The sequence below is a fragment of the Gracilinanus agilis genome, chromosome 4 (assembly GCF_016433145.1).
Source record: "Gracilinanus agilis isolate LMUSP501 chromosome 4, AgileGrace, whole genome shotgun sequence".
In the NCBI taxonomy this organism is placed as follows: domain Eukaryota; kingdom Metazoa; phylum Chordata; class Mammalia; order Didelphimorphia; family Didelphidae; genus Gracilinanus; species Gracilinanus agilis.
In genome coordinates, this window is record NC_058133.1 from 495,919,701 (window position 1) to 495,934,455 (window position 14,755).

Here is a 14,755-nt window from a genome sequence, read left to right on the forward strand (position 1 = left end):
GAATGGTCGGCATCTCCGGCCACAGACCCAACAGAGCGGAGAAGAAAGATGCCTTCGTGGATCAAGGATGAGATGCCCCAGCCAGTGATTCTGAGGAAGCCCATCCAGGGGTGGTTGGGTCGGAGTGGCCGCCCTCCAAAAGAAGTTTCATGGATGAGATCCCCAGATGGAGGCAGAACAGGGGAGGAAGGGCTAGACACCCCATCAGCTTCCCCACCCGTGAAAGAAGACCCCAGAAAGCTAACAAAGCCCCTGCATAGCGCTTGTTTTCTCTCCCAGGCTCTGGAGGAGGTACCAGCATGGGGGAGTCAAAGCAGGTTCTGGAGGACAGTGCTCTACTTTATGAAGTTTTTAATTGTCCATCTTTGCCCTGTGCAGCTACGGAGGATAAGGTCGATGCTGGGCCGGCTCTCAACTTCAAGGCAGCGGCCTGTCCCTTTATTCATGATAGCTCCGTTCTGCAGAAAGAGGGAGGGAGGGAGGAGAGGGAGGAGAGGGACAGACAGACAGAAAGAGACAGAGAGAAAGAGGGAGGAAGAAGGAGAGAGAGAGAGGGAGGGAGGGAGGGATAGAGAGAAGAAAGGAGGGAGAGAGGGAGGAAGAGGAAGGGAGGAAGGGAAGGAGGGAGGGAGAGAAGGAGAGACAGAGAGAGAGAAGAGAGAGAGAGAGAGAGGAAAGGAGGGAGGGACGGAGAAAGAGGGAGGGAAAGAGTGAGAGAGAAGAAAGGAGGGAGAGAGAGAGACAGAGAGAGACAGACAGAGAGAGACAGACAGACAAAAAGAGACAGAGAGAAAGAGGGAGGAAGAAAGAGACAGAGAGAGGGAGAGAGAGAGAGGGAGAGACAGACAGACAGAAAGAGACAGAAAGAAAGAGAGAGGAAGAAAGAGACAGAGAGAGGGAGAGAGAGAGAGAGAGAGAGAGAGAGAGAGAGAGAGAGAGAGAGAGAAAAGAGAGTAGAGAGAAGAGAGAGAGAGAGAAGAGAGGGATGGGAAGGGAGATCAAAATGAGGGAAAGAGGTAGAACAGAGAGATACAAGTTTAGCAAGGGATGAAGGGAGAATGCCCAACCTCACCACATAATTTGCACAATGTCAGAGTTAAGATCCTTGTATCACCATCATCCTGGTTTCCTAGGGATTCATTTTCCTGAGCCCACAGCGGAGTTATCTTCCTCATCAGCATCAGGATTTTTTTTAAAGAGATTCTTATTGATGTCCTTTATTTTTGCATCACCAAGGTTTTCCCTGTATCCTCACCCCATCTCCCTTGCAGATTGCCATCCCTTCTAACAAAGATTTTTCCACCTTTTTTTTTTAATGTAGTTTCCAGAACTGGACCCAGAAAGAAAGCTGAATTGAATACTAATATTGTGAAAATGATTTTCCCAGGATGATGGCTCATCATGATGCAGAGAAGGAAAAAAATGAGCCCTAGATTAGAGGCTAAGAGAACTAAGTTTGAACTTGGGCTCTGAACTTGGGCTCATGATTGCTACATGATCTTGTCAAAGACATCACCTCTTTGGGCTATACTTTTTTGATGTAATTCAGAAAGAAATAATGGTAATAATAATTTTAATACTAGTAATAGGATTTATATAGGGCTTTAAAGTTTACCAAGTACTTCATATGGGAGAGGTCCCAAAAGTCTTGGAGCAATGTTTTATGCTTTAAAAGCTTCTGAGGCAGTTTTTATTTTATCCCATTTGATTCCACATGAGGTAGTCTAAGAAAGGTTAAGTGACTTGCTCCGGACTACAATGCTAGTAAATGTTTAAGGCAGAATTAAAACTCAGGTCTTCCTGTATTCATCTGGCCCTCTAGACACTGTTATCTAGGTATAATTTGTGCTGAGAAGGGGTAGAGAGAGGAGCTAACCTGGATGAAATTCCATCGCTTGTGTAGGCTGCTCTTGACCTTGTCACAGTCAAGAAGTTGGGGAAAGCGGCTTTTAGAGTTGTCCACAAGGCAGCGGGTGTCCGGCAAGAGAGTGGTGGTCCCCAGAGCCCCCAGATGCAGGAAGCCTTCCCTGGTGTAGCGGGTGAGCTGAGGAAACAACACAGGTTGAGTTGAATACCACTGGATGGCAAAGCTGGGAAACATTAGGCACAGCTTCATTACCTTAAATGTGAGATTGGATGTGTCCAGCAATGGTGCTAATTCTAGCTAATTCTAGTGTAGACTAATGGTCCAGTTCAGAGCTGGAACAGCCCAACACCAATACATTTGGCTGAAAAGTAAAAACCATCCAACAATGGCCCCACCGCCATATGCACTTTTTCCCCAGTAAGATCGCATCTTCTCCTTGGGCCTGGAGCCAGGAAAATCTAAGTTCAAATCCTTGTGGAATCATCCAACAAAGGTGATTGAGAATTGGTCAGATGGGAAGAAGGACTGGGAGAGAGCAGGGCCATGAAAGCCTAGGATGATGTGAGTAATAAGGAAAATGTGGTCAAATGTTGGTCAACATGAATGAAGGCTTAGAAGAGCCTTTGGGTTTAGCAATGAAAAGATAATCAGTGCCCTGAAGAGAAAAGATGAATGAAATATAGTGTCTGCTTTCAAGGAACTCTTGGTCTATTAGGATGATTATATATATATATATATATATATGGAAGGTTTCAGCTGCAAGTCAGATGGAAAGCTTCCTAAGGGCGCAGCGGCCAACCAGATGGCAATGCATCTTCTTTAATGTCATTTCCATTAATAAAACTATATAAGTTTCTGACATTCAGGCATCAGACAATGCCAGGAATGTTGGTGGTAAGGTTGGAAGCCAGATGGCAAGGGGCTCAGAAATGAATAAGGAAAAAGGCAATATGTTTTAAATAGCTTTTTCAAGGAGATGGGACCTCAAGGGGTGGAAAGAGAGATAACAGTAGCTTGAGGGGGTGGTACAGTCAAGTGAAGAACTTTTTTAAGGATGAGAATTATTTGGGTATGTGTATAGGAAACAGTAGACAGGCAATAGGGAGAAGATGAGGGATAGAGAAAGAAAGGGATGATTATGGGAGGCATCAATTAGAGAAGACAAAATAGGAGGTGCAAAAAGAGAGGCTGGTCTTGGAGAAGGAAAGGGTTACCTTTTCAACATTTGTCATTGTGGAGCCATTTTTGGTTGTGTCCAGCTCTTCATGACCCTATTTGAGGTTTTCCTGGCAAAGATCCTGGAGTGGTTTGCCATTTCCTTCTCCAGCTCACTTGACAAATGAGGAAATTGAGTTAAAAAGGGTTAAGTGATTTACCCACAGTTAAGAATCTAAGGCTGGATTTGAACCCAGGAAGATTCATTCATCTTCCTGATTCAGATCCGATCATTTGGAAAGCCTCCTGGTCCTTAGAGAATAATGGCAAAGTAGATGTCAATATTTCTCCTTTATTGTCATTAAATTAAAGTGCTACATAAATGTCAGCTATTAATGTTAATGAGTGTTTGTTGAGTGAATGAATAAGCAGTTTGCACCTGTCCTTGGTTTCTAGCTGTATTTTGGTGGCCTCCCTGCATGTGGTCATGGGTAAAATCAAGGACCATGAACTGATGGGGCCAGTCAGTAGTCACACACGCAGGTGACCCAGGCCTCCTTGGTCTCTCCTCTGCTTCACAACCAAACATAAAGGAATCCTGTCTCAACTGCTTTTCCTCTTCCTTCCTTTCACTTATTTCTCAGCCTCTCACAGTCATAGACCCCTCTGGCCAGCTTCTTATCTGGGCAGGGAACAAGAAGTCAGTTCTGCTGAGATAGGGAGGCAAATGCAGATTGGGGGCCAGGAGGCTCATCCCTTGGCCAAGTCTGAGCCAGGAGAGGAGCTGCCATTCCTGAGAGAGGCGGGATGGCAGGCCCTGGGCCTTTGATGGAAGCTTCTTCTCAGAAACCAATGACATAGAATTGCCTCATTGCTCTCAAGGAAGATCCAGACCTTGGACACTTTGGCCCCAAATGAGCCTCAGAACCAGAATGATTACAGAAGGCAAAAGAAGGACCTGTTTCAATGTGGGAGAAAATCAGAGCTCCTTCCACGACCAATTCTCATTTGATCAGATTTCAAGTCACAAAATGAAAAGCAATGAATGATGCCAGGCTGCCTTTGGTACTTCAGGGGAAGGATAGACTCAGGTGCTTATTGAAATGATGAATTCAGCTATTATCCAGCTGATGCACAGGGTATATTTTGAGCATTAATTAAATGAGCATTTCTAAGAGCCAGATGTTTAAAGGGAAGAACTAATTCCCACCAAGAGCTATGGATATTTTGTGTCTGAAGATTCTCGATCATTTAATCAGTTAATCAGCAAACACTTATTTTATGTCCTCGGCCCTGGGGATAGGAAAATCAGAGTGAAATGGGTCCTGCCCTCAAGGAGCTTGCAATATAGTTAGGAAGACAACAGGTATATGTGTTATTGCTAGTGAGTTCTTTCCCTTGTGTTAGGCTTTCATAACCCTTGCAGGCTTCTCTTGGCAAAGGTACTGGAGTGCTTTGCTATTTATTTTTCAGGCTCATTTTACCAATGAAGAAACTGAGGCAAACAGAATTTATTCATTTACACGAGGTGACACAGCTAGCGAGTATCTGAGGTTCTATTTGAACTCAGGACTTCCTGAATTTAGGTCTAGTTCTCTGCCCATTATGCCATCTTGCTACCTACGCGCATGCATATATGCAAGAAATTCTTTGTCATGCCCAGGGTCATAGAGCTAGGACTTTAGATCTCCAGCTATGTATAATTAGAAATCTTGTACCCTTGGACTTCATCTCCCAGCATCCCTTTCCCTTCATCCCCATGTTTGCACTCCTTATTGTTTATGAGTTCTGTAACTCTGCTCCTCTCTCTCTCTCTCTCTCTCTCTCTCTCTCTCTCTCTCTCTCTCTCTCTCTCTCTCTCTCTCTCTCTTTCTCTCTCCCACATGTGTGATCAGGGAAGTGGCTTTTTCTTTACTGAGATTTGCTGTTTTTTTTTTCCTTTTTTTGCTTCAAGATATTATAAATAAACTTTATAAAATTATAATACTTGAAGCATTTTGGATATTAATTTTGAAACTCACAGCTAGAAGGAAGCCCAGAAAGCCACCTCTCCATTTAGGTCCACCCAGGGTAGTTCAGTGACCTGCCAAATATCCCAAAGGTAGTGTGAGAAGTCTGCCGATTCCTCGGCTAGAAAGCGATAGCAGTTTCAGATTTCCAGGGGGAAAAAAAGGCCACTTAATTTAGAAAGGTAGATTTCTAAAGGCTTTTGAGTAGGGATGTGAAGAAGGGAGAGGAGTCTGATGGCAGGAGGAAAGATAGATTGGAATGTGGAGAGAATGAAGATGGGAAGACCTGCTAGGAGGCTATGGCAACAGCCAAGAAAGGTGATGATGGGAGCCTACCTCGTTTGATCACTGAGATGGCGGCAATGGGAGCAGAGGGGAGGGGAAGGTTTAGAGGAATATAGTAGGTAGGTTAAATGATGGGACTTGATGAGTGATGGAGAGTGGGAGGAGAGGAAAAGTGGAAGAGGAAAGAAATATCATCAGAGACTTTGGTGAATGATGGGGTTACTGAAAGAAAGAGTGGGAGGAAAAGAAAGATTATTCAACATGTCCAAAATAGAACTGATTTTCTCACTCCCCCATATCACCCCCTCCGTTTCTTGACTTTCCAGTTTCTGACATGAAGCTCACCACCTTTTAGGGTCCCAGGTTCATCATTTCAGAGACATCCTCGACTCATCTGTCTCCAGCCCCCTCCTCTGTCCAATTGGTTGCCCAATTTTGTCAATTCTAGCTTCATAGGACCTTTCATTTTCATCTCTTTCTTTCCCTTCACACATCCACTACCTAGAAGGAAAATTGCCCTCAAATCTGGCCTCAGACACTTCCTAGCTGTGTGACCAAGGGCAAGTCACTTAACCTCATTGCCTAGTCCTTACCTCTATTTGGCCTTGGAATCAATGTATAGTATTGATTCTAAGATGGAAAGAAGGAGTTTGAGAATGTGAGTTCAAACCCCATCGATGAAACATATTATCTGAGTGGCCTTGGACATGTCACTTGCTTTGGGGTTCAGTTTCCTCATCCGAACAAAGAGGAACCATCATGGCTCCCAAGAGCCTATGACCTTAGTTCAGTCCTCAACACCTCTTGTCTAAGCTTCCTCAGAAGTCTCCTGCCTCTAATAATTTCTCCTGCCTTCAATTCATCCTCTAGCACCAAAGTAAATCTGTCAAATCTTGGAGCTGACCATCAATCTCCTTTATTTGAGAAGCATCATCGGTTCCCCACTGTTTCTAGGACAAAATATAAACTGCTCTGGCAAGGAGAGCCCTTCATATCTGGCTCCCATCTACACTATCAGCCCCATTATATATCACTCCCCTTTATGCAATGGATGAAGGTAGAAGGCTTGCTGTCCCATATAACAACACTCCAATGCTCATCTCCACACTGCTATGCAGAATGTCATTTATCCCTGGAATATACTCCTCATGCCCCTCTTGGGATCCTTCATTTCCTTCTCAGATCAATTCAAGCTGATGGTAATGAGCCTCTTAATACTTGGTAAGGCCAATCCTAGACTGGGGCTCTTCCTCGGGGAACACTCTCAAAGCCCTGGGAAAACACGCTTTTTGAGCCTACTGAAGGCCATCCATTCATAGGATCGCTACATCAAAAAAGTACAAATGAGGGGGCAGCTGGGTAGCTCAGTGGATTGAGAGCCAAGCCTAGAGACGGGAGGTCCTAGGTTCAAATCCGGCCTCAGACACTTCCCAGCTGTGTGACCCTGGGCAAGTCACTTGACCCCCATTGCCCACCCTTACCACTCTTCCACCAAGGAACCAATACACAGAAGGTAAGGGTTAAAAAAAAAATAAAGTTGTAACTGACTTTAAAAAAAAAAAGTACAAATGAAAAGGATGCCACCGACCACTGAGTTCAGTGAGTAGAATCTGCCAGAGCTTGGGCATAGCTGGCATCTTCTCTGGTTGCCTTACCCTCATGCCTTCTATTCTTTCCCTCTTCATCTAAGCCTCCCGGCTTCCTTCAAGTCCCAGCTAAAATCTCACCCTCTACAGGAAGAGTTCCCCAACTCTTCTGGATTCTAATGCCTTTCCCCTGTTGGTTATTTCCTATTTATTGGGTATATAGCTTGTTTATATATGTTTTATTTGTTGTCTCCCTCATTTGACTGTGAGTTCATTAAAGGCAGGGACTGTTTTTTACCTTTTTTATATCTCTAGAACTTAGAATGGTGCTTGGTGCATAGTAGATGCTTAGTTAATGTTTCCTGGGTGATTCACTTTGAGAACCCAGAGTTCCCTTCTGTAAGATTAAAAATTAATATCCAATACTCCAAGTATTATATTTTATAAGATTTATTAATAATAACTTGAAGTAGAGGAAAGTGATAGCTTTAGTAAAGAGAAGCTTCTTGGACCGCACATGTAGGAGAAGGGGGAGAGGGAGAGAGAAGGAGCAGGCGGGAGGGAGGGAAGGAGGAAGAGAGGGAGAAAGAGAGAGAGAGAGAGAGAGAGAGAAAAGGAGGGGAGAGAGAGACAGAGAGACAGAGAGAGGGGAAGGGAGGGAGGAAGAAAGAAGGAGGGAGAGAGAGAGAGAGAGAGGGAGGGAGAGAGGGAGGAAGAGGAAGGGAGGAATGGAAGGAGGGAGGGAGGAATAGGGAGGGAGAGAAGGAGAGAGAGAGTGTGTTACACACAACTTTATCAATACAACGTAAGGATGTAATGTGGGGAAGAAGGGAAAGGGATTCTGGGAAATGAGGTTCAAGGGCACAAAATTTCTATTTACAAACACTTCCATACCATAAAGGGGCATCAGAATAGTCTTGGATAAGTACTACTTATATCTGAGTACAACCTGAATATCAGGCTGGGATAAATCTTTATAACTCTTTAAATCCACTAGGAAAGAACCACATTGTTATGGGTTATTTATGCCTCGATGTGATGGAGTTTATTAGCTCTTTACTGAGAGCAGGTAAAGAGAGGTTCTAGTTGTTGCCTAGTCATTTCAGATGTGTCCAACTCTTTCTTGGCAAAGATGCTGAGTGCTTTGCCATTCCCTTCTCCAGCTTATTTTACAGATGAGGAAAATGAGGCAAATGGGGTTAAGTGTCTTGCTCAGAGTCACAAGCTAGCAAGTGTCTGAGGCTGAATCAGAAGTCACGAAAGTGGGTCTTCCCAACTCCAGGCGTGGCCTTCTAGCCACGGTGCCACCCAGCTGTCACAGATTAAACTGAGGTGCTGTTACTGATAACTCTACTTATGCTGGTAGGAAAGGCAGCCTCAGACCTGCGTTTCTGGAATGAGGGAGTGTAACAGAAGCCAACCTCCAAGTAGGACGCAGTGGAGAAAGGGATGGATTCAGAGTTGGAGGACTCTAAACGTCCCCACCTGTGTGATCTTGGACAAGCTACCAGGAAGCCTTGGGGTACTCCTTTGTAAGTGAGGTGGGGGGGACTCAGAGACCTCTAATATCCCTTCACAATCTAAACCCATCGATTCTATGATTTGAGGTAGAATTATAGGCTTGATCTCTTTGTGACCTAAGAATCGCGGATCACGTCTTGTCTTGTTCTTTAGAGCCACAAACAAACAGGATTCCTGTTCCTCAGACATACATCCTTAGGATCTGTAGCTCTACATGCTAGGGGAGGACATTTCAAAGAGTTATACAAATGCACACACTAGGAGGGATAAATAAGGAAACTCAAGACAAACTGCGAGCATCACAGCTCTGTGGTCCTTGTGACCCCACCCCAGTCTGCAGAGCCGTGAACCCATTTCCAAGCCTGCCTTCTCCAGGACGAAACAAATTGGTTTAAAGAGTGATAGCCGGCACTGGGGCTGTCTTAAATTGATCTATACTTAATTAGTGAAGCTGGGCTGGGATTTGAAGCTGTTTCCTCTAGGAAACAGCAAATGATTGCAGTGTTGGAGTCTGGCGACCTTCCTTCTGGTACAATTTCATTATCTCTTTAAAGGATGTGTCCCTACTACCTCCTGCACTGGTCCTCATCAAAGACTCCTATATCATTGTGATCCAGCATCCCCATAGTTCTTTCTTCAAATCACTATGACTTTAGCTGATGATCTTCAAGAAATATTGTCCTTCAATGCCTTGATAAAGCTTTTCACAAAGCTAGTCCTTGGGGTTTTTTTTTTTGGGGGGGGTCTCAATCTGTGATTTAATTGGTGTTCAGAGAGGAAGTATTATCTACTCACCTATGTCAGCAAATGCTCTGTAACTTATGTCTTCAAGAGTTTCCTGGAGGCACCGAGATGGTTAAATGATTTACCCCAAATCACATTACTGTGTAGTGAAATTAAAAAGGCAAGTAGATGGTACAGCGGATAGAGTGCCAGGCCTGGAGTCAGAAAGATTTATCTTCATAAGTTCAAATCTAGCCATGGGTACTTACTAGCTGTAAGACCCTGGATAAGTCATTTAATCTTGTCTGCCTCAGTTTTCTTATTTGTAAAATGAGCTGGAGAAGGAAATGGTAAACCACTCTAATAGCTTTGCCAAGAAAACTCCAAATAGGGTCATGAAGAATTGGACATGACTGAAACAACTGAACTATATGAGATAATGAAGAGTGAAATGAGTAGAACCAAGAGAATGTTATATCCAGCTACAGATTTAGTATTTGAAGAACTTGTGAATATTCTCATTCACAGAATGATTTGAAAAATGGAAACAAAGAAGAAATAATCTATATATACGTATCTATTTCCCAGATGGTGCCTTCTATGATCTGAGGAGGGGAGGAAGGAGCATTTCCCTGGAAATAAATTCTATTAATAATTTTTTTTTCAAATCATAATACTGATATGTGTTAAGAGGGAAGAACTGAACCTAAGACTTCCTAAACGGCAAATCTAGCTCTCTCTCTACTATACTACAATTCCTTGGATGCCAGATACACAATCTGTCACTTGGTCCATAGTTAGGGACTTTTGAGAGCTCATGTTTCAGGAACATGATCTTTGAGGAATCAGAGAGATATTTTAATGGGAGTCTCTGTGAGTCACAGAGGAAAGTGGTCATACACGGATGACATGGCAAGTCAACATTTCATTTTTTGTATTTGTATCCTCTCTACTTCATAAAGTGCCTGGTTGCTTCCTTGCTGGTCCAGGTAAAATCCCATCTTCTCCAAGAAGCCTTTCCCCATCCTCTTGAATTCTAAAATCTTCCCTCTGTTCATTATCTTCAATTAGTCCCATCTATAGCTTATTTGCACATAGCTGTTTGCATGTTGTCTTCCTTGAGGTCCTTGAAGGCATCTAGTCTTTTGCTTTTCTTTATATGCTTTGTCTAGTATCTGGCTCATAGTAGGTGCTTAATTTTTACTGATTCACTAAGTGACATAGAAGGTGCTAAATAAAAACTTCTTGACTTCTCTACTTCTAAGAGGATATGTTCAATACATCACTCCAAAGCTTCCACCTTAACATAATTTCTTGAACCCAGACCCTGACATTTAAGTTGGAATCTGCACGTATGCAAGATCTGCCAAGAATCATTCATTCATTTGAAAAGCAATATCTAATCCCTACTATGTACCTGTTACTATACTAGGTGCTGAAGATACAGAGACAATGACGAAATAATCCCTATCCTCAAGAATCTTACAATTGAAGGATGTAAAAATTAAAATTAATATATAATAATAACTTCAAATACTATATTTTTATAAGATCCATTTATAATTACTAGAAGTAAAGGAATAAAAAGGTATTTATCTAACAAAATAAAACCACATGCCCATGGCTAATCTACACCTGTTCAAAAGTCCCATGTTCACAGCTGCCCTCAGAGGACGAGAAGAGTGCTAGACACGGAAATCCACCAAATTTATCTTCTGTCTACATCAGCATGTAACAACAGGAAGTCCGTGGGCTCCTGGGTAATGTAGTTCAAAGGTGCAAGTAATTTACAATTACACATTACCCCCCTGAGATCCCTTGGAAGACTGGTCTCTCCAATGGATCTTATAAACATAACCAACTTTTAAATTACAATAATTTGGGGATAAAAGGAAAAGAGAACAAAACCAATGATTACTAGGTGCATTGACAAAAAAAGCAAATTCCTCCACCACTTGAAGATAAGTGGGGTGTGTACACTTTTGGTGATTAAATCAAAAAATGGGCAGGATAGAGTTAATCCCATCTTCACAGGGACAGTTGGGTGGCTCAGTGGATTGATAGCCCAGGCCTAGAGATGGGAGGTACTAGATTCAAATCTAGCCTCAGATACTTCCTAGCTCTGTGATCCTGGGCAAGTCACTTCACCCCCATTGCCTAGACCTGACTGCTCTTCTGCCTTGGAACCAATACACAGTTTTGATTCTAAGACAGAAGGTAAGGGTTTAAAAAAAGAAAAATTGATCAAGGGACACTATTCTTTCCCTGAAAATTACCTTTCCTTATTTGACCTATATTTTGCACATCCTTATAAATGTACAGGGAACCACCTATGATAAAATGTAAGCCTTCTGAAGGCAGAGATTATTTCACAACTGTCTTTGTACCCCAGTGGCACATATAGGTAGTTAATAAATGTTAGATTGGTCACCAAGTCAATACAAAATAATTTCTGGAGGTTGGGGAAAGTCATTACCTCCTGGGAGCAGAGGGGAAATGGAATCAAGACAGGAGGCAGGATCTGAACTGAATCTGGAAGGAAGAAGGGGAAGGTGTATGTATGTGTGTGTGTGTGTGGGGGGGGATATCTGAGACCCTGAATCCAACATGGCAACAAGGGAAAATGTTTACCAGTTCAGGAAGGCTTAACAGAAGAATCCTGCCTACTCTTTATGAGGCAGAGGGGAGAAGTCTGGGAGTTGAGAAATATAGTTCTATAGGAGAACTGTTGAAGGGGGAGACATCAGACCTGCTTCTATACAAAGCATGAACCGTGGCGGCAAAAGTTCAGGTGGAAGAAGGCAGGGTGGTTCGCACACGGATGGCGCCATATCCCAGTTTGGTCCACATTCTATCCAACTCTGTTTCTGCTTTAGTGCCCTGTGGCAGGAGTAGAATGTATGTGTAAAACCAGTGCAATTGCTCACTGGCTACAGGAGGGGGTGGGAAGAGGGGAGGGAAAGAACACAAATCATATAACCATGGAAAAATATTTTAAATTAATTAAAATTTTCAAATAAAAAATAAAATAAAAAAGGAGTGGAATATATGGGGAAGAAGGTTGTTTGGAGGGCTGGAGCAGGGGAAGCTCCAGACTGAGAGAAATCATGCAGGAACTCTGGAGGCTACGCACAATGCCTGGGGAGCTGCTGTTGCTAGAAAAGAGCATTTTCCCACATGCTTGGCCACTGATCCTGAAAGAGAAAGTCCTTGGCCCAGGGAGAGGCAGAAATAGCTCTCCCAAAGCTCTGAAAACTAGCCAGAGTCCAAATACAATTAGTCCTCCCTTGGAGGGGCTTAACAAGAGCACAAAAAAATGAACCTTCTGCCTGAAATGATCTAAGAGATAAACATGGCTCTTGTCCCACATTTACCAACCTGGGCAGGCAGGACGGATTGGCCGCCCCGTCTACTGACAATTACAGCCAGATAAATAAGGCCCAGGAAGTAAACAGTCATGGAACAGCCTGGGCACGCTGGGAAATCCATTGGATTGTCCATAAAAACAGGGCTTACGATGGCTTTAATATTGAAAATCCGCTTCATCACTTTGAAACCGGGAGCCGATACTCTCCGAGCGGCCCTGGCTGCATGAGAAATGAGGTTTCTGCAGCTTCTGTTTAGAGGGGAAACTGCCGATTTCCATTGATTTACACCTGCTTTGGAGTGAATGTATTTATTTATAAATGTGTGCAAGACTCCATCTTAAAGCTGTACTCCGATGAGTTTTGTGGCTCTGCAGAACAAAGGTTTCATGGGGCCACTAAATATATGTGCGTGTATTTAAATCAAATAAGCCTCCTTTGGCTTCCTGGGCCTGTGCAGAGCTCATTGGAACCCCGAGGAGGGAAAGCCTGGATGATGCAGCGAGAGGAGCATCAGCACAAGCTAGGCTGAAGCCACCATTCTGAGCATCGCCTTCCTCCCAGCTTCCCAGGCTCCAAGAATAACAGGAGTCATAACTGACCTTAACAGGGAATTTTAAGCTTTGCTAATGGCTTTACATGGCTCACAATAACTCTATGATGTAGGTAGCCTGAGGCAGAACCGGGATATGAACTGAGGTCCCCTGATTTCAAATTCAGAAATCCTTCCTTGCTGCTTCCTTCTCAGAACCTGGGTTTAAATCCCACATGCTGCCTGTGGGATCTTGGGAAACCACTTCCCCATGTCTGAGCCTCAGTTTTCTCATCTGTAAAATGAAAGGATTAAGCTAGAAGTCCTCCAAGGCCCCTTCCTGCTCTAAACCTATGACGTCTTTTATTATTATTATTTTTTTAATCTTTACCTTCCATCTTAGAATTAGTGCTATGTAATGGTTTCAAGGCAGAAGAGTGGTAAGGGCTAGGCAGTGGGGAGTTAAGTGACTTATCCAGGGCCTCAGAGCTAGGAAGTATCAGAGGACAAATTTGAACCCAGGACCTCCTGTCTCTAGGCCTGGCTCTCAATCCACTGAGCTACCTAGTTGCCTCCTTACAGCACATATCACATTCTGAGAAATTATAAATGTCTTATCCCATGTAGACTCTAAATGATCACTCTACTGCAAATATTAATAATAAGCAAATGGGTCTTATCAGTGACAAATGTAAAAACCCAGTGGAATTGTGCGTTGGCTATGGAAGGGGGTAGGAAGGAGGGGAGGGAGAGAACATGAATCATGGAACCATGGAAAAATGTTCTGGATTAATTAATTAAATAAATACATTTAAAGAAAAAAAATAAAATGAATGTCTTATCCCAGGACCTAGACCCAGGGTCTAATTCATCTCCTTCTTCTCCCAACTTTTTTTTTTTTCCTTGTACAGAATATGTACCAAGAAATATATTTGTGGAGTTGCACTGAATTATACCCTCTCAAATTCCCTTTCTTAATAGGTAACTCTCTCTAAGAGCACTGGAATGCCCAGTTCCAATCCTAATACAACCCTGGAGCCCAGGATCAACCCAAAGCACAGAGGAACGACTATGGAGCACAATGAGAGGGATGCAAAGGGGTGTCCAACCTCTAAACTTCCCACCCTTCTCTCCTGCCTTCACAGTTGAAATCCTCTCTCTTAGAATCCCTCCTTTGGGGAAAGGCACATCCCCAGGAAACCTGTTAAATGCCTATGGGCGGCTTGGGAGGTGCCACATTCACCCCCACTCATCAACTCCTGAGATCAGCTAACTGAGTGGAGAACATGGCCCAGGGGGATGGGGAGACAGAGGAGAGAATGGCTAAGATCTGAGAGAAGGAGAAGAGGGGACCATAGGACGTTGGCTGGGAAGGCAGGCCCAAAGGGAGCTTCAGAACAGGAACATGGTGAGAAGTCCTAGGATAACCCAAAAGGGGATTGGGTGGAGGGGGAAGACCTGGCCTCAGGCTAACTAAGCCTGTATGGAAAGAGCCTTGATGTCCTGGCAGGAGACATAAGCTCTCATTTTATTTTAAAATTATTTTGTTTCATCAATTTCCCAATTACATGTAATTTACAAATATAAAATTTTAATAATAATTTTCTATTATATAATATATAACATTAATATAATAATATATACTATAATCATTTTCTATCATATAATATATAACATTAATAGAATAATATACTATAATACTCATTTTCTAT

General features: G+C 43.1%; 1 protein-coding gene across 1 annotated transcript; it reads right to left on the reverse strand.

The window, feature by feature from the left end:
* Positions 1-307: 307 nt before the first annotated feature.
* LOC123247488 (polypeptide N-acetylgalactosaminyltransferase 17-like) lies at positions 308-3,101 on the reverse strand. The gene is made up of 3 exons (XM_044676396.1): positions 3,082-3,101; positions 1,877-2,044; positions 308-458 (listed from the first exon to the last, which is right to left on the reverse strand). The coding sequence occupies exons 1-3, from the start codon at positions 3,097-3,099 to the stop codon at positions 336-338; spliced, it is 309 nt and encodes a 102-aa protein (XP_044532331.1). The 5' UTR covers positions 3,100-3,101; the 3' UTR covers positions 308-335.
* Between the last annotated feature and the right edge of the window lie 11,654 nt (positions 3,102-14,755).

Excerpts from the sequence above, each read along its gene's own strand:
- LOC123247488 (XM_044676396.1), bottom strand. Across the intron at positions 459-1,876 it reads AGCGATGGAATTTCATCCAG|AACGGAGCTATCATGAATAA; the intron begins GTTAGCTCCTCT and ends CTCTTTCTGCAG.